The sequence below is a fragment of the Mastomys coucha genome, unplaced genomic scaffold, assembly GCF_008632895.1.
Source record: "Mastomys coucha isolate ucsf_1 unplaced genomic scaffold, UCSF_Mcou_1 pScaffold22, whole genome shotgun sequence".
Classification (NCBI taxonomy): Eukaryota; Metazoa; Chordata; class Mammalia; order Rodentia; family Muridae; genus Mastomys; species Mastomys coucha.
Window position 1 is genome coordinate 231,476,612 of NW_022196905.1, and position 23,502 is coordinate 231,500,113.

At 40.7% G+C, this 23,502-nt stretch overlaps 1 protein-coding gene across 1 annotated transcript in view; it reads right to left on the minus strand.

The window, feature by feature from the left end:
• Positions 1-23,502, minus strand: part of LOC116067860 — a 104,369-nt gene that overhangs the window by 37,960 nt on the left and 42,907 nt on the right. Inside the window, exons 16-27 of the mRNA XM_031336871.1 lie at positions 23,401-23,502; positions 20,153-20,297; positions 17,309-17,442; positions 15,958-16,111; positions 13,138-13,242; positions 11,831-11,943; positions 9,499-9,679; positions 8,605-8,685; positions 7,632-7,779; positions 2,276-2,407; positions 736-808; positions 307-447 (exon numbers count right to left, since the gene is read on the minus strand). The exon at positions 23,401-23,502 is cut by the window's right edge and continues 163 nt beyond it. Of these exons, the coding sequence (XP_031192731.1) occupies positions 307-447; positions 736-808; positions 2,276-2,407; positions 7,632-7,779; positions 8,605-8,685; positions 9,499-9,679; positions 11,831-11,943; positions 13,138-13,242; positions 15,958-16,111; positions 17,309-17,442; positions 20,153-20,297; positions 23,401-23,502 (1,509 nt within the window). The remainder of the gene's footprint in view (positions 1-306; positions 448-735; positions 809-2,275; positions 2,408-7,631; positions 7,780-8,604; positions 8,686-9,498; positions 9,680-11,830; positions 11,944-13,137; positions 13,243-15,957; positions 16,112-17,308; positions 17,443-20,152; positions 20,298-23,400) is intronic.

Consider the following 23,502-nt stretch of genomic DNA (forward strand, 5'->3'; position numbering starts at 1 on the left):
TTCCAGCAACCACTCCCTCAATCTTCCCCTGAAAAGGTGTCTTTCTATGCCAGCATCCCTCTTCATCCTCCTACCCTCACACCCATGAGCATGGATTCATCTTCAGCCCAAGACACAACTCCTGATTTGATTTAAAAAAGGAAATTTATTTTCAAGTTGAGATACTGTACTCTTGTGCAGTTTCCTCTGTAAGATCCATCTTTGGTATATAGCCATCCTTTGTGGAATAGCCCCATCTAGGCTCCTCTGGTCCTGAGGCTGGCAGAGCCTCCTATTCATTTGTGTTCTGTGTGTTCAGTATGTTCTGTCTCAGATGGATTCTTAGTCCAGAAAGCCACTTCCTCTGCTTTCAGTCTCTGGGCTTGCTGGGTAGTGGCTCCAATCTGCAGATACCCTTCCTTCTCATCATACTCTGGCCAGTGAGGCAGCCCCTCCCCGTTAGGGTTCCTGAGAACAGAATCAAATAGAATTCCTCAAGACTGCTCTGTGGCCCTCCCTCCCTCTGAGGTCTGAATGGACCCCTGGCTTGTCTCAGTTGTGAGGTTGACAGCCTCCACAGAGAGCTTACATGTTTTGGAACAGACCATCAGATTCTAGAAAACTCTCACTATAGAGCGATGAGGTTACACAGATTGGTCAGGGCTTTTATCACTCTGACTTCAGAAAGTCATCTTTCCTAAAAGATACGCCTGGCTACACCCTACCCAACCATTTTATCTTTGCCACAAGCCTCACCCATTGCGAGCAAAGTTGGCCCAGAATTTCATCACCATCTTGCTGAGGTTGGTCTCCTCTTCTGAGGCACCCTCTGTGGGGAAGGGAAAAAATGTTTTGCTACTGCAAGTGTGAACCAGATGTAGCTACATGTGGAAGGTTGTTAGAAAGGCAGAAAGAGATGCTCAGTCCTTAACCACCCAATCAAACACTCCAGTGTGAGAAGACCCTGGCTAATCACTGTGCACATTCAGGGGTCAAGGGAAGAGACAGATGTTGTGACCCAGGTGTGGAAATGTGTGCATGCACCGTGAGTCTGCTCTTTTGTTGTCCGAGTTCATCTCCATTCTTCTCCTTCCTACAGAAGATTGAAATAAATAAAGAGACTCACAGCCAGAGATTAGGCAGAGAATGTTCTGGAATAATCAGCCCTAAATGGGTTGTCTTCATCAAATACTTCTCCTTAGGATTCAGGGAACCCTAATGAGGAGGAAGTGGAAAGAATGTAAGAGCCAGAGCGTGTGGAGGACCATCAGCAGAATGTGGACACACATGATCTCACAGAGACTGACAGCATTCACAGAGTCTTCAGAGCTCTCCACCAGATGGCGTCCTAGAGCTGAAAAAAGTGGGCACATGTCCCCATCCCTAACACCGAAGCCATCTTTAATTCATGACTACTTGTAAATGAAAATTTAATTTCCTCAAAGGGAATCTCACTGAGGAAACAAACTAAGGGTAGGCTGAATACTTAGCAGGAGGTGGCCAACAGGAAACAAACTCAATGACATCTCTGGAGGGTCCTTGTCTTCTAATGACAATTTAGGGCTCTTCCTTTATTTAAACAAAATCTTATTTTAATTTAATTTAATTTCATTGATATGCATCTTCTTTTTTCTTTTATCCTACAGGTCCTTTGCATATATATTATGTCTTTTAAGTCAGTGTTTTAATAGGATTCTTGAGTATGCAAACGAGGGGGTTTCTGTTTCTTGTGCCTTCTCTTGGCCTCTTTTTCTTCTGCTTGTTTTGTTCTTTTCCAATGTGTTAGTTTTTATTATATCTATTTTATTATTATTCCTTAGAAGCTTGTTTATTTTCTAATGAGACACAAAAAAGGGGTGGAGCCACATGGGAGAAGAGGTGGAGAAGAACTGGGAGGATTTAGAGAGGGGAAACTGAAATCAGGATATCATATGGGAGGAAAAAGTCTATGTTCAATAAAAAGGAAAATATAAATTGTACAGAAGGAAAATTACATGGAAAATTAAATTGCGGTAATCTAGACCTAGATTGGTGCCTTATGGGTGATTCACCACCTCTCTTATTGATGCTTCAGGTCATGATTCTGAGAATGACTGTGGTTGGGTACACATGAGATATCTTTATGTGTGATAGAACAGGAGAAAGGTTGGGGACTGCCTAATGAAGCTCAATTCTGCTATAGAATGGTAGAAACTAGCATTAGGAGAAAAGAAGAAATTTGCTGAAGGCCCTCATACCAAGATTTGAGAAACCAGTACTCCTGTTTCCCAGATCACACCTAGCCAAGAGCCAATACCTTTTAAAAATGGAATTCCAAATACAGAGAAGATTTCATCGCCATGATCTCCCTGAACTGTCTGGGGTCTCTTGTCAGACACGAAGCTTGGGCGATACTGAAACTCATACATGTAGGTGGGGACTCTGGCATCTGAGGAGACATGGATTTGTGTACAGTTCATGTTAGTAGACACACACCTGGGTGGCACTGAGGTCTCCATCCCTGAAGAAGATAGTTGGTTACTAGTATAGGACAGAAGCATCTTTTGGAAAGCCTGGTGACCTGCTTGGGTTGCACAGCTGGTTGAAGTAGACCTGGGATCTGAGCCAGCTGTTTATGGGATGCAGAATCAGTAGATGCAATGCAGGCAGCGAGCCCTTGGATGTATTCAGTGATAATCCCCAAGAGAAAAGCCTGTGGAGCTCATTGTCTCTGCTGATACCTTATGAACATTTGCTAGGGGCCTTTAAACTGAAAGATCAATGTACTAATGAATAGCATAGGTGCCAGTGATATAAACTTGTGAAGCCATGTTCAGGACATCATGTGACTAAAATCTTAATACGTAGGGGCTTTTCTTCCTACATAGTGCATGGGTTCTGTACAAAAATACTGCTAAGAATGAACATTAATATGCTCATTCAAAATCATACAAGTTCTGACACACACACACAAAAGTAAAGCAAAGTGGAGCTGGAGAGATGGCCCAGTGGTTAAGAGAACTGAATGCTCTTCCAGAGGTCCTGAGCTCAGTTCTGGGCACCCACACAGCAGCTTACAACAATCCCTTAACTCCAGTTACAGGGTCTGACGGCCTCTTCTGGCCTTCGTGAGCACCAGGCACAACGTATGTTGCAGACATACATATGCAAATATACCCATACACATAAAATAAAAAAAAACTAATTTTAAATGAAGAAAACTAGATAAAATTGTACAGCTGTCATATGAAATCAAATTATATTATCAACTTAAAGTAGGGTCTTTGGATATAGGTCCTTATGATGGCCACAATGTGAACTTTTTTTTGCAAAACACACAGTAAAAATAAAGAATTCAAAGCATGTAAGTCATTCAACCCGTCAAGCCATCTGGAAGTGACCAAGAGAGTGCAGTAGGAAGAGAATATTTACAAAACCAGCAGAAACAACTGCTGTGACAGGTATTAATAAGTCCTTGACTATCATAAATTCCATTCAGGGTAAATTCTCCAATAAAAGGGTATGTAGTAAATGAATGTTTTTTTTTAAGTCTTATTGCATTATAATGAGAAAAGTTACATGATTTCAATTTATTTGAATTTGTTAACACTTAAAAACATATTTTAAGTAAATAGAATTAAATCACATTCTTGTTTTCCTTTTATACCCCAACCCCTCCCAGAGACCCCGCTTCAAGACCTACAATATCTTTTTTGTCATATTCTTTAAAATTTATAAAATATTGTAACAATAAAAATGAGTATTATAAAAGTTGTTTGATATAAAACAACAATCAATTTAGCAGTCTTATGTAGATGCTTGTCTATGGCAATACTGAAAATGCATACGTTTTTCTCAATATAAATTTTAAATAACTCCAAACATGTTAACTGTATATTTCAAAATAATACATCACTACTAATATTTTCTTAAATGAACATAAATATATAAAGTGTTTTTGTTTGTTTGTTTGTTTTGTATTTAGTAGAGCTTAAAATCTTGGCTCTTACTGTGGTAACTTGATACAAGAGTTACAAATGTCAAGCAAAGCATTCAGTCTCACTCTTTGTTGTTCTCTTACAACCCCCTTCCAATTTAATTGTCTACATTTCTTTTAGGTATATAAATACTTTAAAAATATGTAAGCTGTTCTGAAAACCATAGTATAATGTAAAAACATGAAATAAACAATACTACTAATAGAGAGGCTGAGATAGGAGAAGCAAGATCTTAAGACCATTATGTTGTACATAGCAAGACATTGTCATGAACAAACAAGCTGAAAGTGTATATGGATTGTATAATGTTGGGCCTATTTCTCCAATTACCAAATTAGAGAGACCATTGGATGACAATCAATAAATTTCTAATTCCTCATATATTTTTGGATTTCAATCAATTAGGATATGTTGGTAATATTAAATTTCATATTAAGATATCAAGAAAAAGTAATTGTTACTTCCTGTTGTTTTTGTTGTAAGAGGTAGAATTAGGTTTGTGTGGATTTGTTGAAATATTACTTTCTTGCTTCTTCTAGGGTGTAGTTTTGCTCCTTATGTTGATGTGTTCCATCTATTATCCTTTCTTTGTAGGGCTGGATTTGCGGAAAGATATTGTATAAATTTTGTTTTGTCATGAAATATCTTGTTTTCTCCATCTATGGTAATTGATAGTTTTGCTGGGTATAGTAGCCTAGGCTGGCATTTGTGTTCTTGTAGGGTCTATATGACATCTGCCCAGGATCTTCTAGCTTTCATAGTCTCTGGTGAGAAGTCTGGTATAATTCTGATAGGCCTGCCTTTATATATTACTTGACCTTTTTCCCTTACTGCTTCTAAAATTCTTTCTTTGTTTAGTGAATTTGGTGTTTTTATTATGATGTGACGGGAGGAATTTCTTTTCTGGTCCAGTCTATTTGGAGTTCTATAGGCTACTTGTATGTTCATGAGCATCTCTTTGTTTAGGTTAGGGAAGCTTTCTTCTATAATTTTGTTGAAGAAATTTACTGGCCCATTACCTTGGGAGTCTTCACTCTCTTCTACACCTATTATCCTTAGGTTTGGTCTTCTCATTGTGTCCTGGATTTCCTGGATGTTTTGGGTTAGGAGCTTTTTGCTTTTTGCATTTTCTTTGCAAAGACTGTTGTGTCAATGTTTTCTATGGTGTCTTCTGCCCCTGAGATTCTCTCTTCTATCTCTTGTATTCTGTTGGTGATGCTTGCATCTACAACTTCTGATTTCTTTCCTAGGTTTTGTATCTCCAGGGTTGTCTCTCTTTCTGATTTCTTTATTGTTTCTATTTCCATTTTTAGATTCTGGATGGTTTTGCTCATTTCCTTCACCTATTTGATTGTGTTTTCTTGTAGTTCTTTAAGGGATGTTTGTGCTTCCTCTTTAAGAGCTTCTAGATCTTTACCTGTGTCTCTTGTGTTTCTTTGAGGGTGCTATTTATGTCTTTCTTAAGGTCTTGTTTCATCATCATGATGAGTGATTTTATATCTGAATCTTGCTTTTTCGGTGTGATGGTGTGTCCAGGACTTGCTATGGTAGGAGAATTGGGTTCTGATGATGGTAAGTGACCTTGGTTTGTGTTGTTTATTTTCTTATGCTTGCCCCCGCCATCTAGTGCTATCTGCCCTTACTAACTCTGACTGGAGCCTGTCTTTTCTGTGATCCTGGTTGTGTCAGAAATCCTCAGAGTCAAGCTGTCTCTGGGATCCTGTGATTCTGGGATCCTGTGATCCTGGGCTTGTTAGATCACCTGGGAGTGTGGCTTTCTCTGTGTGTTGTGGGACTGGCTGCAAAGCTTGTGCCCAAGGTCTGCTCAGAACACTAACCCAGACAGACAGGAAGGAATCGGAGTCACTGGGCTGGCGGAGTTCCTGTGTGCTTGGTCCCGCTGGTCCCAGTTACTCCCAGTGTTGGGACAGATGTTGGTTCCTGCTCACCTCTGATTCTGAGCGTGTTAGAGTGCCTGGGAGTGGAGTTTACTCTGGGTGTTGTGGGACCGAAAAGTGAATTTTATTTTATTTTTTTTAAAGACCAGAGTTTATACAGTCTTAAAATAAGCTTTCCCAACTTTTTAAGACATGCATGGACTGCACTTGAGGGGACATTAGATCTTATGCACAACGAGGAACCAAAGGAGAAGATAAATAGTTATAGCTGCATCAAAAGCCAGCTTTAAATAAAAGTATAAAAAGGAAAAAAAGCCATTATATACTAGTGAGAAGTCAGTTCAACAATGGAATATAATAATGGTAAAGAGATATCTAAGACAAAGTACATAAACATATAAAATAAATATTAAAGTACCTTGATGGGGAGAGATTATAATATCAAAGCAGTAGTGGGCTGCCATACCCCACTTTCAACAATGATTGGGTCATATAGACAAAAAATTTATAACAAAACACTGAACTTGAACAAAGGATTTAGATCCAGATGACAGGAGGGAATTATAAAGAAGGTCAACAGCTTAACTCCAAAAGGATGTAATTCTTTCTGAGAATTCACAGACCATTCACTGGAATAGATCACGCATAGGCACAAGAGAATCTTGCTGAATTTAGGAGGAGCTTTGTGTAGCCTCAGCTCTATCTGTGCAGGCCTAAGCCAGTGGCAGACTGCCCTGTGGAAGACCCAAACCTGGTTCTCACCTTCTCTAACCAGTGACACCAAGCTGCATAAAGACACACCAAGGTGGATAAAGACACACCAAGGAAATTGAAGGACTCTACACTTCCTCTCCCCATACTTCTTTCTACTCTCTCTTTCTGGACTTTCTCATCTGGAAGAGGCTCTTTTGAACCCTAATCCTATTCCTGACCCTAGATTTTTCTTCTCCTTCTTCTTCTTCTTCTTCTTCTTCTTCTTCTTCTTCTTCTTCTTCTTCTTCTTCTTCTTCTTCTTCTTCTTCTTCTTCTTCTTTTCACGAAAGCATTTCATGTAACACAGACTGGACTTGAACTCCCTGTGTAGCCAAAGAATATCTAGTCTTCTCTCCTCACCTCCTAAGTGCTAGAATTACAAACATGTACTGTGGGAGCCCTGCTGATTTCTCGGAGAGGTCTCAACCGACACCAGAGACAACACCTCAACTCGACTCACCAGGGGTCTGGAGCCAGCCCGAGAGATTAAAGCCAGAACCGAGAGCCCAGTATTCATAGAGACTAAAACTTTGATCCGCCCTCCTGCCTGGAGTTCTTGCTTTGATATGTCCGTTTCCCCCGCTCTCACCTATCTGCCGAAAGGCTTGACTCTATTGCCTCTAGGATATATATTTTCCGTTTCTTTAAGTAAAGTACACACCTCGATAAGAACACTTTCCTGGTGTCGTCTCTCTTTTCTCCCTACCCGTTTATCTTACAGAATCTCGAGTTCCCCTGTTCGTGAATCACCCACGGAATGAAGTGAAGCTGCAGGCTGGCTTCCTTCAATGTACCACGAGGTCTGACTTACAAGGTTACACAGGGCTGAATGCAGGGTATCCTACATTCTAGTCAGGGACTCTACTAACTGAGATACATCCCTAACCTCACATTATATATATATATTTCTATATTATAAAAACACATACACATGTTATGCCTATGCTGAGAAATGGACAAATAAGAGACATGTTATTGAGTCCATGTCCTCCCATTCATCATATAAGATTCATGAAAGACTCACCTCTGATGCTACGGGATATGAGCACAGCTGGGATACCAAAAAATATATCTGCAAACATGTCCAGAAGAAGGTCTCTCTTTTTGGCAGGGTCATCTGTTCCTCTTACGTACTTCTCAATGATTGCTGGAATCAGACTCTCAGAGATGTTCTAAAATAGATGAGAAAATGATCACTCCTGTCTAGCTGCAGACAGTTAAGATGAGTTCATGGCTCATGGACCACCTGGGCTTTGTACCAAACCAGCTTGCTATACTAGGGAAGCTTTTCTAGATTCACGTACTGTATGTCATTATGTTTGGATGTCAGGTGTCTGAAAATTATGTTCTCTCATTGGCTGTGGTGGGAAAGACCCCTTTACCTAGCACCACCCGACAGTTTGAAAACTGTTGCCTCTAGAGGAAGTAAATATTCAGTATTTTCCCCTGTTCTATAGGGACAGATACCCTTTAGCACCCTAGCAAATAAAATAGGCTACATCCATGGAATGGAATAAAAAAAGACATGACTCATATGACTTGCTAGTCAGTAAATATTTTGTTTTAGATGTACAGACTCCAGAATATCTGGTCACTGATCTACTGATAGCAGAAGCTCATGCATCAGAAAGGCAGGGAACCTACAATTTGTAACTGTCCTAGTGCCCGCCTATCTGATATGCCTCCTCACTACTTGGTCTGAGCCCTCCAATGTATATACCTGATGTTCTTTGTTGGTCATGGCATCAAACTTTTTTAGGTATAAAGCTCTCCAAATAAATCTTTCCCCTGGTAACTTGTCCTGTACCATTGGGAGTTTTGATTGGTGAACAAGGAATGTGAGTTTGTTACACTGGGATACAAAGAAGATAGAGTAGAAAAGTGGGGGAGGTACCACAGTCACCACCATTGTTTGTAGCCATTGAATTTGTCTGTGATTAAAGCAAATCACTGACCTTTGTTTCCCAACCCATTCCCATGACTCCCTAGACTCTTACAAGGTCAGAGTGGAACCTCCTCAAAAGGAGACTGGCCATTTTCTCATCCATTTTGCCTTCAGAGAGTAGATCTCCCATCATCTGTTAAATACATATATGGTAAAACATTGGTGAATTCCAGTAAATTAAGAAGAACCAAACAGACAAACCAAGAAAACCAAGTGAAAGAAAGGTGCTTGGGGGACAATGCTAACAGATATGGGAGCTTATGGTTCTGAAAAAAAATCAGCAAGCAAAAGAAATGGACTTCTATGAATAATGCTAAACCCATACAGAGAAGACAGTCAAGTGACTGTTTATTACACTAGGAGGAACAATGTTCCTTGAGGCAGCAGGGCATTCAGGCTAGGGTCATGTAGAAGCCAAAGGCTCAGGGACAGAGGACACAGGCCATACACACCCAGACTCAGGTGATAGGAGAAAGAAGATCTGTCACTGTGTTTGTATGTTTGTTTCTGTGATGCCCCATGAGGTCCTTCTGCATGAAAGCTGCAGAACTCTGGGAATGTGCTGATCCCATCCATGTTTGCACTCAGAGATCTGCTCTGGTCTCAGTGTGACTTTGAGCACTGGAAGTCACACTGCAGGCAAATACCAGGACCCTAAAATGCCTGCTTGAGAGAGCTCAGCATTGCTGAGTTTGATGGTGAGCAGCCAGGACCCTGAGCCCCTTTTGAGTAGTTATCTTAGAAAGTTTCCAATTATTAATCCCTTCTCTGGGCCAGATATAAATTAGCATTCCAAGGGGCTTCATCAAGAACTCTGAAAAAAATTTCCATGGAAAGTTTTAAGCCTCTTTGAATGGTAGTCATCTGGGTGCATAACCCTTGGTCAGAGCAAAGAATGATGGTTGAGCCTCTGTAGAGTGTATCTAAGAGGTATGTACATTCTCACCGTTGGAATGACCCATCCAAACTCTTGCTTGTTGAAGCCCACTATGTAGGGGACAGTGTTGAAACTCTTCTCAGCTAGGATCTCTTCTGGTGTCTTTGGCAGCACTTCTCCATCAATCACGGTGGACATGGAGATATTGTTCTGGGCAAAACAGAAATTACAGTACTTATGATTACCATCGCTTATCTTTGATCCGTATCCACTCTTTGTGGTCTGAGAGCTTGCCAAGAATAAAGACTCCTGTAGCTATAGCCACAGAAACCCAATGTTCTAAAAACAATGGTTGAGCCTAGGAGACTTTAGGTCAGAAGTCTGTGGTGGGGAACAACAGTGCCAACGCAATGGTGGTAGGGAATTGGGGAGAGGAGAATTCTCACCTATTAATAAGAGCTGATTGCCTCTGTTTATCTGCATGCAAATCTGCTTGCTTTGAGATATGTAGCTGGCTTCTACAGGAGCCTAAACTGAAATCTTGTTTTTATTTAGAGAAATCAAATACCACATCGAGCACAAGATTTTGTCCAATAGGCTGACAGTACAAAATAACACCTGGGCACAACTACTGCCACCTTCAAAAAGCTGCTTAGTGATGAGAGAATGTTCTAAATCTGGCAAGAGGAGCTGCTTCCTGTAGGAAGAAGATATGCTGGACACACAAAGCTGGTTTTTTGATATCTGGTGGATTTTTTTTTTTTTTACAAGAACACCATAGACAACTAAAGAAAAAGTGGGCATTTGTAAGCATCGGGAAGAAAATGAGTCGAGTGAGCAAGGAGCCTGTATACAGGGCTTATTCCAGGAAAGTCACAGAGGCCTGGACTTGGAAGACTTCTTTGGTAGAGTGTTAGAGAGGGAGCCAAATAGTGGAATTAAGTTTTACATATAATATATGGCACTTTTTTCTTTATACTTGACTAAAATTCCATTATGTATGCATGACACATTTTCATTACCCATTCTTCTGTTGATAGACAAAAATGTGATTACATTTCTTTGCTATTATGAATAGTGCAGTAGCAAATATAGAAGTGGACAGGCAGAAAACAACAAAAGTTGATTGTTCAAAAAGTTTCATAATAAAACCTAATTCTTTGATATATATTTCTAGTTAGCTTTAACAGCATAGGGTCATAGGGCCTCACAGTTAGGGGATTATCAGGATCATATTGGTTTCTGGCCATTGTCTGTAGAGGAATGTCTGGTTGGCCCACTGTGGGCAGCACCATTCCCTGGAAACCGTGTCCTAAGCTATATAAGAAAACTAGCCAAGTATGTGTCTTCCCATGAGCCAGCAAGCAGCCTTCCTCCACAGATTCTGCTGTATTTATTTCCTTAGCTGAACGGGCCTGCTTGAGATCCTGCTTCATGTCTTCCCTCAATGATGAACCAAAGCCTAGAGGTGTAACACAAATAAATCCTTTATTCCACTGAACTGCTTTATATCTCAGGGTTTTAATCACAGCAACAGAAAGGAAGGTAGAGCAGAAATATATGTGGCACCTTTCTGGCAGTCAGGGCTGTGTGGGGGTGGGGGTACTATCTCAATGCATGGAAGAGACTTCATCCTGTAGGTAAAGTCAGGCTTTTAAGAAGGGAAATGGAATGGTCTATCTTGTATTCTCAAGAAGCAAAGAGAGTGAGAAGGTGAAGCAGAGGTAGATTTGCAGAAGACAGACAGTAAGGGCCTGCATGGATCGGTACCTGGGAATTGAAGGAAGACACTAGAGTCAGGAACCATGAGACCCACAGAAGAACCACTGCTGTTCAGGAATACTGACAGCTACATGTTGAGACCACAGGCTTTGGCCTTTTGAGTCAGGGAAGCCAAAGGCATCTTTCCCTCTTCTGTTTACCTCATGCCCCACAACCTTCTCATCAATAAGTGCAGTCTGAAATTCCTTCCAAAGTTCCCCGCACTCCAGCCACATGCCATCACCCTACTCCTCAGCCCTGGTATGATACAGAAGCCCTGCAGTGCAAGGACCCACCCCCTGCAGTGCAAGGACCCGCCCCCTGCAGTGTATAGACCCACCCCTGCAGTGCAAAGACCCTTATTCACTATAAAATGTTACAAGAATGTTTAAAAAGCAAGCTTTCATAGATTTGCAAGATTTTAATGCAATCCTCAAATGAGATATATAATTGTACTAATTTTTGACATTTAAGGTGTCTCATAATAGGAAATGAAATTCCCATTTGGGGTCAGGAGATTGTTGACACTCTTCCCAAGAGCTGAGAAATTGTCCCTTTAGAGTCTATCCAGAGCAACAACAGCAAAAGAAATAAATTTGGGGCCAAGGGCACAAGATAGTGGCAACTAGAAGGGATACACACATGTATCAGTCTCACTGTGATCTCCAAGAGCTCACTCTCTGTCTTCTGGCGCAAGCACTGGACCATGGCAGCTGATGAGGTGTTGTTACACCCAGAAAGAGTAGCAATTATCTGAAAATGATCACAGGCAACATCAGAGTTCAAGAGTAATGACTATATTCTCTGTCGATGTCAACAGTAGATTCTAGCACAGTCTTCTCCTTCTCCTCTTCCTCCTCCTCCTCCCCCTCTTCCTCCTCCTCCTTTTCCTCCTCCTCCTGCTCTCCCTCTTCCACTCTCCCTACCTCTCCCCTCACTCCCTTTTTTTTTTTCTTTCATTCATTCTTATGATGATGATGATTATGAAGTTTTTGTGATAGGATTTTGCTAAGTTCCCTGGCTATCCCAGGACTTACAATATAGACCAGGCTGGACTTGATCTTTCATAATTTCTTCTTTCTGTCTTTGCTTGCCCAGGTATTTTGATTATAGTCATGCATCACCAGGTTTTGGTCTCACATCTTATATTGTAAGGTGATAGAAGGTTTGTAAAATGTCTAAATTGACACTTCTCAATTTATGGCTTTTGACCCTCTTGGGTCAATTTGTAAAAATGAAAATGCATCCTGCATATCAGATATTTTCATTTCAAATCACAACATCAGCAAGATGACAATTATGAAGTGGCAACAAAAGCCATCTTATGGTTCAGAGTCAACACTACATGAAGAACTGTATTAAAGGGTCTTAGTAGTAGAAAGTTTGAGAATACTGCTCTAAATTAGCAGATGTAGATGCCATATCCCACAGAATACTGCCTCTGTTACTAATAGGAATAATGACGTGAATGAGTCATGATACATATGCTTGTGCACATGCACGCTCGTACACACACACACATACACACACATCACTGGGGAAAATGTTCTCTAACTTGAATGCCTCTAATGAGGCCATTTGAAATGAAGGATGAGGTCTGTTTGGTTTCATATACTGCCTCTACCACTCAGTAACAACTTTGCTTCAGGTGAATTACAAAAAAAAAAAAAAAAAAAAAAAAAAAAAAAAAAAAAAAAAAAAAAAAAACCTCACATTTCAGTTCCTATGCAGAATCTCAGGGAGTCTGAGTAACATGATTCACATGAGGGTACATCAGAACTTGCAGAATGTACCTTCACTTTGAGCCAAAAGGCAGTCCTTCTGCTCAGCAATTTTTACTTTAAGAATTTGTTGAGTTATCTCAGCTGCACCCCCCAACCAGAAAAGCCAGGGAAGACCCAAGGGAAGCTTAGAAATTGATGCAGGAATACCCAGGTTGGGACCTACTTCATTCACAGCCTGGATATTCTTCTTGCCCAGGCTTGTAGTGAGGACCACACCACTCTCAGAAATGGCTCTGTGGAAGAGGTCCTTGCCCAGAGGAGATAAGACCTGGTGGGAAGAGAAGATTTTATACTCCTCAGATGGGTTTTGTGGTTAACATTAAATTGAAAAAGGAAAATCCTGAGTCACCTAGGAGATAAACTTGTTAGCACAGCTATGGGGGAGTTTCTGTATTATATTAATTGTGTTTGGAAGATGACTAATGGCAGCAACATTCTTATAACACGTGACTAGCAGCCTATTCAATATCTGTGCCTCCTTTACATAAGAATGCAGGTTTACTGGGTCATCAGCCCATGCTAAAGTCACCTAGGGAGAAAATCAAGCTACAGTTAAATCCCAGACGTTTGATCAAAGCTAAAGAGGGTAGATCCAATCTGGGGTTTCCAAGTCTTCATCTCACACACCTTTGTCATGGTCCAAGTTTCTGCAGATGAATCCTGTTGCACTTGGTAAGATATCACACTTGTTTAATTTCCTGACCTATGCTAAAAGACATAGTTTTGAAGACCAGAGGTTGTCAGTGAGGTGGGCAGTAGCATTCGCTTCTGATCTGAATCCTCTCTATGTGTCCTTGTGACCAATCACCTCAGCTCTTGCTGTAATGACTCCCCTGCTGTGGTAAACTGCATCCTTAAAGTACAAGTCAAAATAAACTCCTCTTTAAGTTGCTTTGATGGATATTTCTCTGTAGTAAAAAGAAAGGTCACAGAGACTATGAATCATGACACACTTACTGTTTAGGGCTCCTCCATCTCCTGGCCATGCATTTTGAGACCCTGGTGCTCCATGGATAAGACTGCTTCTCACCCACCCTAGCCCAAATCCCAGACAGCTTGTTATTCTGACTTTTCCCAAGAGCATCTCAGTAGAATGTGGCATGAATTCATACTCAGAATAGAGTGAAAACCCACTACCAGTACCTATCTGGGCAAATCCAAATTATTGGAAAGACAATAGCAAAAAAAGATTTTGTAGCATTTACCTGTACAAATTGTCTGTCTCTCTACTGTTCAGAATTTATCCTAACACTAAAGATCACAGAGAACTGTGCACATTTCTCAGAAAGCACATCATTTTTCAAATAGTAAAAATTGGATTTAGTCCAAAATATTAATATATGATTGGGTAATTAGGATTAATTTTTACAATGCAATATTACTCAATTATAGAAAGGAAGCAATACAGAAGAGGGCTTACTAGTAAAGACAATATTTATATGTTACTATATGACATGAAGTATTTTGAACAAAGGAACTAAAAAGCTAATATTGCTGACTATGTAGAGAAAAAGAAACAGGAAGGAGAATATGGATGGAGGATAAATGATGCATGATGAATAGAAAGACATGATATCTCATATCATTATGTATATATACATGAATGTATATGGAACTTTAGAAAAGACTGAAAAAATAAAATAAAAATAAAAATAAAAAAATAAGAAAAAATAAATGTAACAGCCAAGTGACAATCCCTGTTGTTATTTAAGACTTTATTCTTCATTGGGTGTTTTATACATATTTTTTTCCTTAAGAATTTTCTTCTGGGCTGGAGAGATGGCTCAGTGGTTAAGAGCATGAATGCTCTTCCAGAGGTCCTGAGTTCAATTCCCAGCAACCACATGGTGGCTCATAACCATCAATAATGGGATCCTCTTCTGGTGTGTCTGAAGATAACTACAGTGCACTTATATACATCAAATAAATCTTTTGAAAAAAAGAATTTTTCTCTGTTTCCAGATGGCTATTATCTCTGTGAATATGGCTGCTAGAAACCTAACTCAGGTTTTCTGGAAGTACAGCAGGCATTCAGCCACTGAACCATCTCTCCAGCCTTCCCACACCTCTTCTTACATTCTTCCAAATACTGACCAGGTTCTCTCCTTACTAAATCTTATGTCAATACTGCATGAAATACTTAATCATTTATTTTAATGTTGTATTAAAATGCTCACACTCTAAAACATTACAGCTCAAATATAATAACTGGTTAGTATTCTAAATTTTGTCCTCTGAGAATTTAAGTAGGAAACCAGTGTGTGTTACTTCCATGGTTGAACATCTGCTCACCTTTGAGGAAGGTAAGTTTTTTTTTTTTAACAGCTCCCAGAACATCTGTAGCTTCCTTCACTGTTCCTACTGCTCAATTCCACACACCACTAAGACACTTCATGTGCCCAGCCTATGTCTGTGACCCACATCTTCTACCCTACCCTTCCCCACTGGGTCTTCCATTTCTCCTATACACCTTTCCCCTCATTGCTAAGACAACCTGATGTTTTCTTTTTAACCTCGAGGGAAGCCCCATTCTGATCTTAGGTCTTGAATTTCCTTAATGTGAAGATACAGATTCAACCCAAACAAGGAAACTTGGTCCAACTCATTGCTCCTCTCTTCCTATTTGTAGTGAGTACCCATCACTGCACCCCAGGACTTGGAGAGTGAGGCCTAATACTGAAATGATTTGGAAGGAGAGTGGTATCAACCAAGTGAGGAGAGAAGCTGGAGATGTTCATGGCTTCAAGACTAGAAAAAAAACTAATGGTAAGCTTATATAAGCCAAAGAGAGCTAATTATACACCTGAAGCTGTCCATCATCTGATGCTGTGAAGCAAACAGAGTCAACCTGAACATGGGTGTTGAATGCAAAGATGTTGTACTGCACTGGTTGCTTTCTAACAGGTTCCCTCCCATATACCCTACCTTCAGCCCCCAGTAGATACATAATCCCCAGCAAGAGGTCTAGTGCCAAGATACTTACAAGAACAGAGACACTGACACCTCCTGCTGACTCTCCAAAGATGGTCACTGAATCTGGGTTCCCTCCAAAGTTTGCAATGTTATCCTGGACCCAGCGTAGTGCAGCCAGTTGGTCCAAGTGAGCCCAGTTCCCCCGGCTGTGTTCATCACCTGTGCTGCAAGGTGACAGGGTAGAATGAGGACAGAGATGTCATGGCAGGGCTCTCATGAGCCACACGACCTATAGAGGTTCAGTGAGCTTTCCAGAATCAGGTTGGACATCACATTACTGACATGGGGGACTTTTCCTGCCTATATTCACAACATTGCTTTATGTGGGGCTCTACACTTATATTCTGGCAACTATGTACTTGACTGAGGATCCATACTACATCCAACATTGTCCAAATAGATAGACAAGACAAACAAAATCTCTAAGCGTAGCTTACAGTGGAAAGCAGAATAAAGTAGACTAGAAGAGAGTGTGTCAGCTAGCAGAAAAATACAAAGTGGTCAATGTGGGGCTGTAGGGTGGCATTTCAACTGAGAAAATGCTATTGGAAGCAGCAACATCAGGCAAGATAAATAAATGAGTCCATGGGTTTCATCAGTAACTGCAAAGAGGATTTTAGTTAGAAGCATTAGGTGCCCTCCCAGGGCCAAAGAATAGATGTGTGAATGTAAGACAGGTGACTTCAGATAGAACAGAGACTTCACAGGATTTTCCATATCATTGGATGTAGGGATCATAGGGCAGAGACATGATAGGATTCAGTCATTGTCTTACAGATCACTCAGGCCACTGACTGGAGCAGCTATGTTATTCAAAGTGCAGATTTATAACAAGAGGTGATTGTAAAAACTATAAATATCAGAGGTATAGGACTTTGATTGTGGTAATTGTGAAATATAATAGTGCTTGCACAGTCTGGAGCTGGGCTCTGGGCTCTACTGTGGAAGTCAGTACTGAGCAATGAAATGGCCTGAGGAGATGAGGTCAGGTGCACGGTGACTGTGCCATTGGGTGAACCACTCTCAGGAGGATCTCTGTAGTGCTCATAGAACCTTGTTCAGTTCTCCAGGAGTGTTTTGTTGTAAAAGTGGCAAGACTGCCTCCCATCACTCACTTCTCCCCTGTCATGTTATCTCTTCTTCACATAAAAATCTAATTTCTTTTCTTCTACTATGTTACTTCCCAGGCAAAAGTTGTCACTCCTGGGTCTTCTACCCAAACACTGGGCCTTGAGTCTTCTAAACCTTTCAATAAATTTGTGTTATATCTGGCCAATCTTGGGTGTTGGTTTCATTAATTGAACAAAATGAACCAAAACAAAATTTAATTAATATGCAGTGAAGGAAATCTAGTATCTTACCTAAATAATCCCCAAATACCCAGGCGGTATTGAATGGTTACCACCACCACGTTTTCATGGGCAGAGAGAGCTAGTCCATCATAGGTTGATGCTCCGCCTATCATCAATCCACCTCCATGGATCCATACCATCACCTAGAAAACAATAAAGCCACACAGGCAGTAGATTGAAGATTTGGAGCCACTGCTGAGATCATATGAATTGGTTGTCTGTATCTAGCCTATGACTCGAGGCCATTGACCAAACCACACCAGTTTCCAGGAAGGTTGCAAAAGGCTGACTCTTCTTGTTTTCAGCTCTCCAAGATGAGGTCCAGGATGCTATGCCACTCAACCCACCCTTTCTTCTCATCTCTTACATCCTCCTAAGACACAGAATTGAGATTACCATGGGACCCATAAAGGCCAAGGGTATGCTCATCACAACAGGGACTTCAGGCACCTGAGCATGAACAAGAGACAGGCTTTGTATTTCACCTTAGTCTCATCTCTTTTAACTCCTCAGTGATGAATTAAACTTCTCTATGGTAAGGGATTGTCTGGGGAGACAGCCGCTGCCCTGATGGCATCTCTTCCTAGCATGCCTCTCCTCAAGCCTAAGTCTTCCCACTATGCTACCCCAGCTCACATCCACTTCATTCAAGATGTCTTTGGTCATTTGGCTAGCATTATCTCAGAATCTACAGTGAGCCAGGCTCCCTGATGAAACTTGAGAAGAAGAGTTGTAATAATTCATAATCCATGTTCTTTGATTTAAATAGCATGTAAATCAGGAAAGAAATGAGGGTGTGTAAATAATATTGTGATAATACAATTATTTCAAGAGAAGATCTTGAGGGTATGATTAACCAAGAATTGATCTATGCAGTATAAATAATAACCTCTCCATATGGTAAGGATTAATGTTTTCCTGTGTGACAGATAAGAAATGGAGGAGAAGCTTCCTGCTGAGAAACTGCAGCCAGTAAGAGAATGATGTACGACTTGATCCTGGTGCTTGTTCCTGTCAGCCAGATGTTGAGCTGACCTACACCTCCAGTCCATGACCAGAGTGCAGAAAGACTGCTCTTGAGTCATGAGGCCGACCCTCCTACAGGTCTGAGTTAGTGTGTCAGCATGACTGTTGGCTTTCAGGCAGAACTGTGATTCAGCTTGATACTCACTGACCTTTTATATGACAAAGTGAGGAAACAGGCCAGGATGCTAAGAAAGGGCTCTGCTCTCATGTTTTTGAAGGTAGATCCAGGTTTAATTCTCAGAACCTGTGTTTCTAGTGCATGTGTCTGAAGCTAGAAGGTCTCCTGTTACCATGATCTCAAGATCCCCATTTTCTCCCTCTGCATCTCTGTAGCCTCTGAGAGATGACTCATGGATATCTAAGAGTGAAGACTGAGTCTGAGGGTTGTGGTTAATGATGTCTTGAAGGGATTATGATGTATCTTTGTAGACCAGTTGAAATGATCCTTGCAAGCACGGCTATATGGGAACAGATTAAATGTTTCCTTTCTCTGATCCCAAATTTGACTCTTTAGGTACCTGAATCTCTGATCCAGGTATGGTGAGTAAAGCTTCCAAAGGTCTTGTTGCCTGGCCTGCTAAGGTTCTACCATCTTCCTATTCCAACAATAGCTGTTGGCTTCCTGACAAATGGTTTCAAGGGTTCCAATGTTGAGTAGAGCTGACAATTATGGAGAATCAGGGACAGATACAAGTTCTCCTTGTAGAAGAAGCCATCTCAGACACTGAGCAGCCTTAGGCATTTATTGCTATTCACAGTTTACAAATGAGGGACTTGATGCACAGAGAGGATTGACAGCTGCCTCAAGGTCATATAGCCAGGAAATCCATAGTAGATAGTACTTATATTTCTAAGTCCATTATAATCAACATTCTGTTTCCCTTTCCAATGAGAAGGCCGGATAAGGATGCTCCTGGGATGCTCATTTTTTAAATAACTTAAAGAATGGGAATCACCAAGGCTTTTTTTCTGCTTATCTCCAGCTGACTTCTGAAGACAGGAAACACCAAATCTTAGCATGCATTTCCATAACTTTGTCCCCCATTAATGGGTCTCACACAGACCTTTTATATGACAAGTTTGTTGAGTGCTGCTGATGTGTTACAAACCCAAGATTACCCTCTCTAGAAAACTCTCTCCCAATCTTGTACCTGGCAGCCTGCTCCTTCTCCTGCACTTTGTTCCCCTGTGAAATGCTGAGTCATTTGGTCTTCAGACTGTGCCAAAGGCATGGAAATGAGCCACTGTGAAATCCTGGGGTGCTGCCTACAGGCAGGGAACATGCTTTTGAGATTGTCCCAGCATCCTCCCTCCTCCCTCACCTTCATGGGAGAGTGAGATTGTTCATCTATCAATAAAGCTGTCACAGGTGACCTGAGAATGAAGCCATTGTCCTGCTCCACCAGCCAGATCTATGAGGATCCACATGAAAACCAGGAGACCTGAGTCTCCCCTTCCTTGTGCTTCCTCACCAGAACCTAAGTTTCTCTATCTGTATCATATTGTGTTTGGGTTTCCCCCTAAGACCCCTCCCAGTTGTGACTTTATTGGAAATCATGACTTAATTGCTGTGGGGATAGGATTCTCATGAGTAGGATTAGCCATCTGTCCTGTGAAGACTTGGGAAACTACATGTGAGCTGTATAGTGCTCTCTACAAAAGTCTGACATCACTGGAGTAAAAACTCAAGTAGAAACTGGAAGATGTGGTCCCTGAATCACTCCTGACCAATGTGCTCCTGATCCTTGCTGCCTTTATCACCTTCTAAGCACAGAGAAGATCTAGATGTTCAAACTTAAATTCTAGACTAATGGTTCCCAAACTTACAGGCAATCGGCTGCTTTTTGTCAAATCAGCAGGGCTGTAAATATTCAGGTAGAGACAGTCTTCAGAAAACTTGAGAGGTATGCTGTCATTTTTGATGCTGAACATATCTGAGAGTAGCTGTGACCAAACTGCATCTTGGGAGCACCTGGGAGGGGAGAGAGCATCTGAGATTTCACCACACTGAGCACCTTATCTGAGTCTGATCATGCACTGAGAGATTTGAGCCTATAAAAGTAGTTCCTGTTACTTCACTAGAGACATTTCCATGAATGAGAGGTGGGAACCATGGAAATCTCTAGGGTCTCTAAGTCCTACAGAGGGAGAAGAACTTGGTACCTCTTCTCTTCATGGAGTCTTTTTTGGGATGTTCTGGACTAAGGAGGTCTATGGTAACCTGCCCTATGAGATGTCACTTTCTGCAGTTACTGGACAGGGCTTTGTTCTTCTAGACTTTGAATATGGTGGTCCATAGTTGACTATGCTCCTCCTCCACATAAATATGCTACATAGTTCTCAGAAGACATTTATTAACCAAGACAGTCAGTTACAATGATAGGCGACCTGTTGTAGGTTGATGTAGGGAAGGACATCATTGTGGGAGAACTTCAGGAAGGCTAAAGTTTAGCTTTGTCTCAGACATGATGTGCTGGGTGGCCTAAGATGAATTTCTTCCTGCTCTGACCCCAAGCTTTCATTTTCAGGTGGAATGAGCAAAGTCCCCAAAGGTCTTAGAGGGTAGCCTGCTGAGGTACAACATCTTCTTGTTCTAACAGTCACTACTGACTCCTCAATAAAGGCTCTTATAGGTACAATGTAGCACAGGATTGAGAGTAACTACTGAGTTCTCCCAGAGTAATAAGAACATATTCAAATTCTCCTTGTATATGAAGTCATTTAGGAGTCAGTTCAACCCCAGGCATTTATTATTCTTTCTCTTTTACAGTAACTGGAGGCACAGAGAGGTTTGACAGCTGCCCTAGGGACACAGAGCCAGGAAGATCATGTTAGGTAGTGGTTATCCTTCAAGTAGATGATAAGCAACATTCCAGGTCTCTTTGCAATAAGAAGGCCTGCTTTCACCCATCCCTGGGTTGTAGAAGTGATGCTGTGTAGGGACAGCATGGCATAAACTACATCCAACAACAAAGATGTCTAAATCTCTGTCCTGGGTCATTTTACCTACATCACTGTGAGTAGTGCATGATATTCATAAAAATATAAATTTACATGTCAAATGTGGATATATTGAATAGTTCAAGTTCACTAATGTTTTGAAAAAAATACAGTGTAGAAACCAAGACTCTATTTATTATTGTTGTGGTCTCTGTTTATCCAGTACAAACAGGAAAAATTCAGCAATAAGCTAAGGCATGGGTAAAAGGCCAGGGATGAAAATTTTTATATTTCCGTGGGAGAATTGTGCAGACTTTGGTTGTTTATGGGGAAAAATGTGCCCAAAGTTTATGTTTTTGACTCAGCAATGTTATCTTTGAAAATTTATCCCAAACTGTTTATGGTTGTATGTAATGAATTCATGAGAATTTTGTTTATAGCCAAGACAACTAAGTACGCTAATCAACCTGAATAGAACATTGGGTAAATAAATAATACTTTAGGACCCAATTAAGTGCAGTTAATAAATACTAAGATTAAATGTATAGTACACATATGTATATATAATGTTTAGATATATTTTATGTTATACTACATTATATCAGTTATTATATACAATTAATATTATATTACATATTATAATATAATATAAAAATACTTTCATAACACACATATGTGTAATATTTATATTATATATGTACATGTATGTTATGAATGGATGCTGATGCATATGAATGTATGAAGCTGCCAGCCACACTCTGTATTTATGATCTCTGCTTAATGGAGGATTTACAAAAAGGCCCTAAAAGCATGATCTCAATTATTAATAGCGGTTCTCTCTGAGCTGTTGAACTGTACCCAATTTTAACTCTCCTTCTGTTCTGTGTGTATGTATGCTTGTGATAGTATTGTCTTACTTTGCAAGTGCAATGTAAACATAGCACATAACAGATATTATTTGTAGGGGAAAGGCATGGAATGGTAAAAAGACAGACAGGCACAGAATCCCGGAAACTCCCCAAGGAACCTTGGGGAGGACACAAATGCTCTCTGATCTGACATTTGTAGGTGTTTGAGGTTCTCCTAGGTGGCCATGAAGCCATCTAGAATTCTTGGGTTTGTTCACTCAGTTGCTTATGAGGGTGATTGCTTATGAGTGGGTAGGTAGATCTGGGTGTGAGAACTATCAGTCACCTTTCTATTCCCTTCACATACAAGTCCACAACCACTGCACCTAAGCAACACTAAAATTCAAACCAGAATAATATAACATCTCACTTTTCATTCCACTTATCTGATCAATTACTATTTTTGAAAGCATTTAGGATATTCTGGGATATTATACACTTGATGTACTAATACACAGTCTTCTCATTTTCTCTTTCCACCCAATAGGATAAAAGATTCATGAAGTACAGATTTGTTTTCCCTAATAGTTTCTGAAAACCCAGAACATTACAGATTCACCACAGGTACTCAGTAAGTTTGTACTAAACAAAGAGTTTGGAAAACTACGAAAGTATCTTGATCATATATAATCATGCTCTCAGGGATGCCAGTAATAACCATTAACATAGGTAGTTAGAGGATTGCCTCATCTCTATCCCGAATCAGTGTGAGATAGATTTAGTCTGTTGTTATATAATGTACTGGCTCTGGTTGCCTCAGGTACTCCACATGATGCTATGTAATCATGTTCCCTAAGGTATCCTTGATTGGTCAATAGAGATGCCTGCAGCCTATAGCTGGGAAGAAGAGAGGTAAGCAGAGTTTCAGTTCCTGGGCTTGGGGTCTGAGGCAGGACCATGAGAGTGGAGAGAGAAGGTGCAGAAAGGATAGACGCCATTGGGTAGGTGAATCATGAAAATATGGCCATGAGGGCTGCCCAGTTGGTATGAGAGTGGCCTAGGTGAAACATGGTAAATTATATCTCAAGGATATTGATAGGGAAGTAGACAAAATAGCTTAGAGATGAATTATCAGCCCAGCTTCAGCGTTGTAAAGTCTTACTATAAATATGAAGGTTATATGTCTTTTATCTGGGAACTAAATGATCCAAGGCATGGTAGAACCCCCAGTTAACATATTTACCACAACACACACCCACTGAAACAGTCCCCACCCCAGTGGCTTACATAGGAGGGTAGGAGGTGGCATTCTTCACGGAGTTCCAGGGCTCTGCAGGCTGTGGTGGAGCAAACCTCAGGGATCCAAGAGGGGGCTTGGCAAAGGGGACT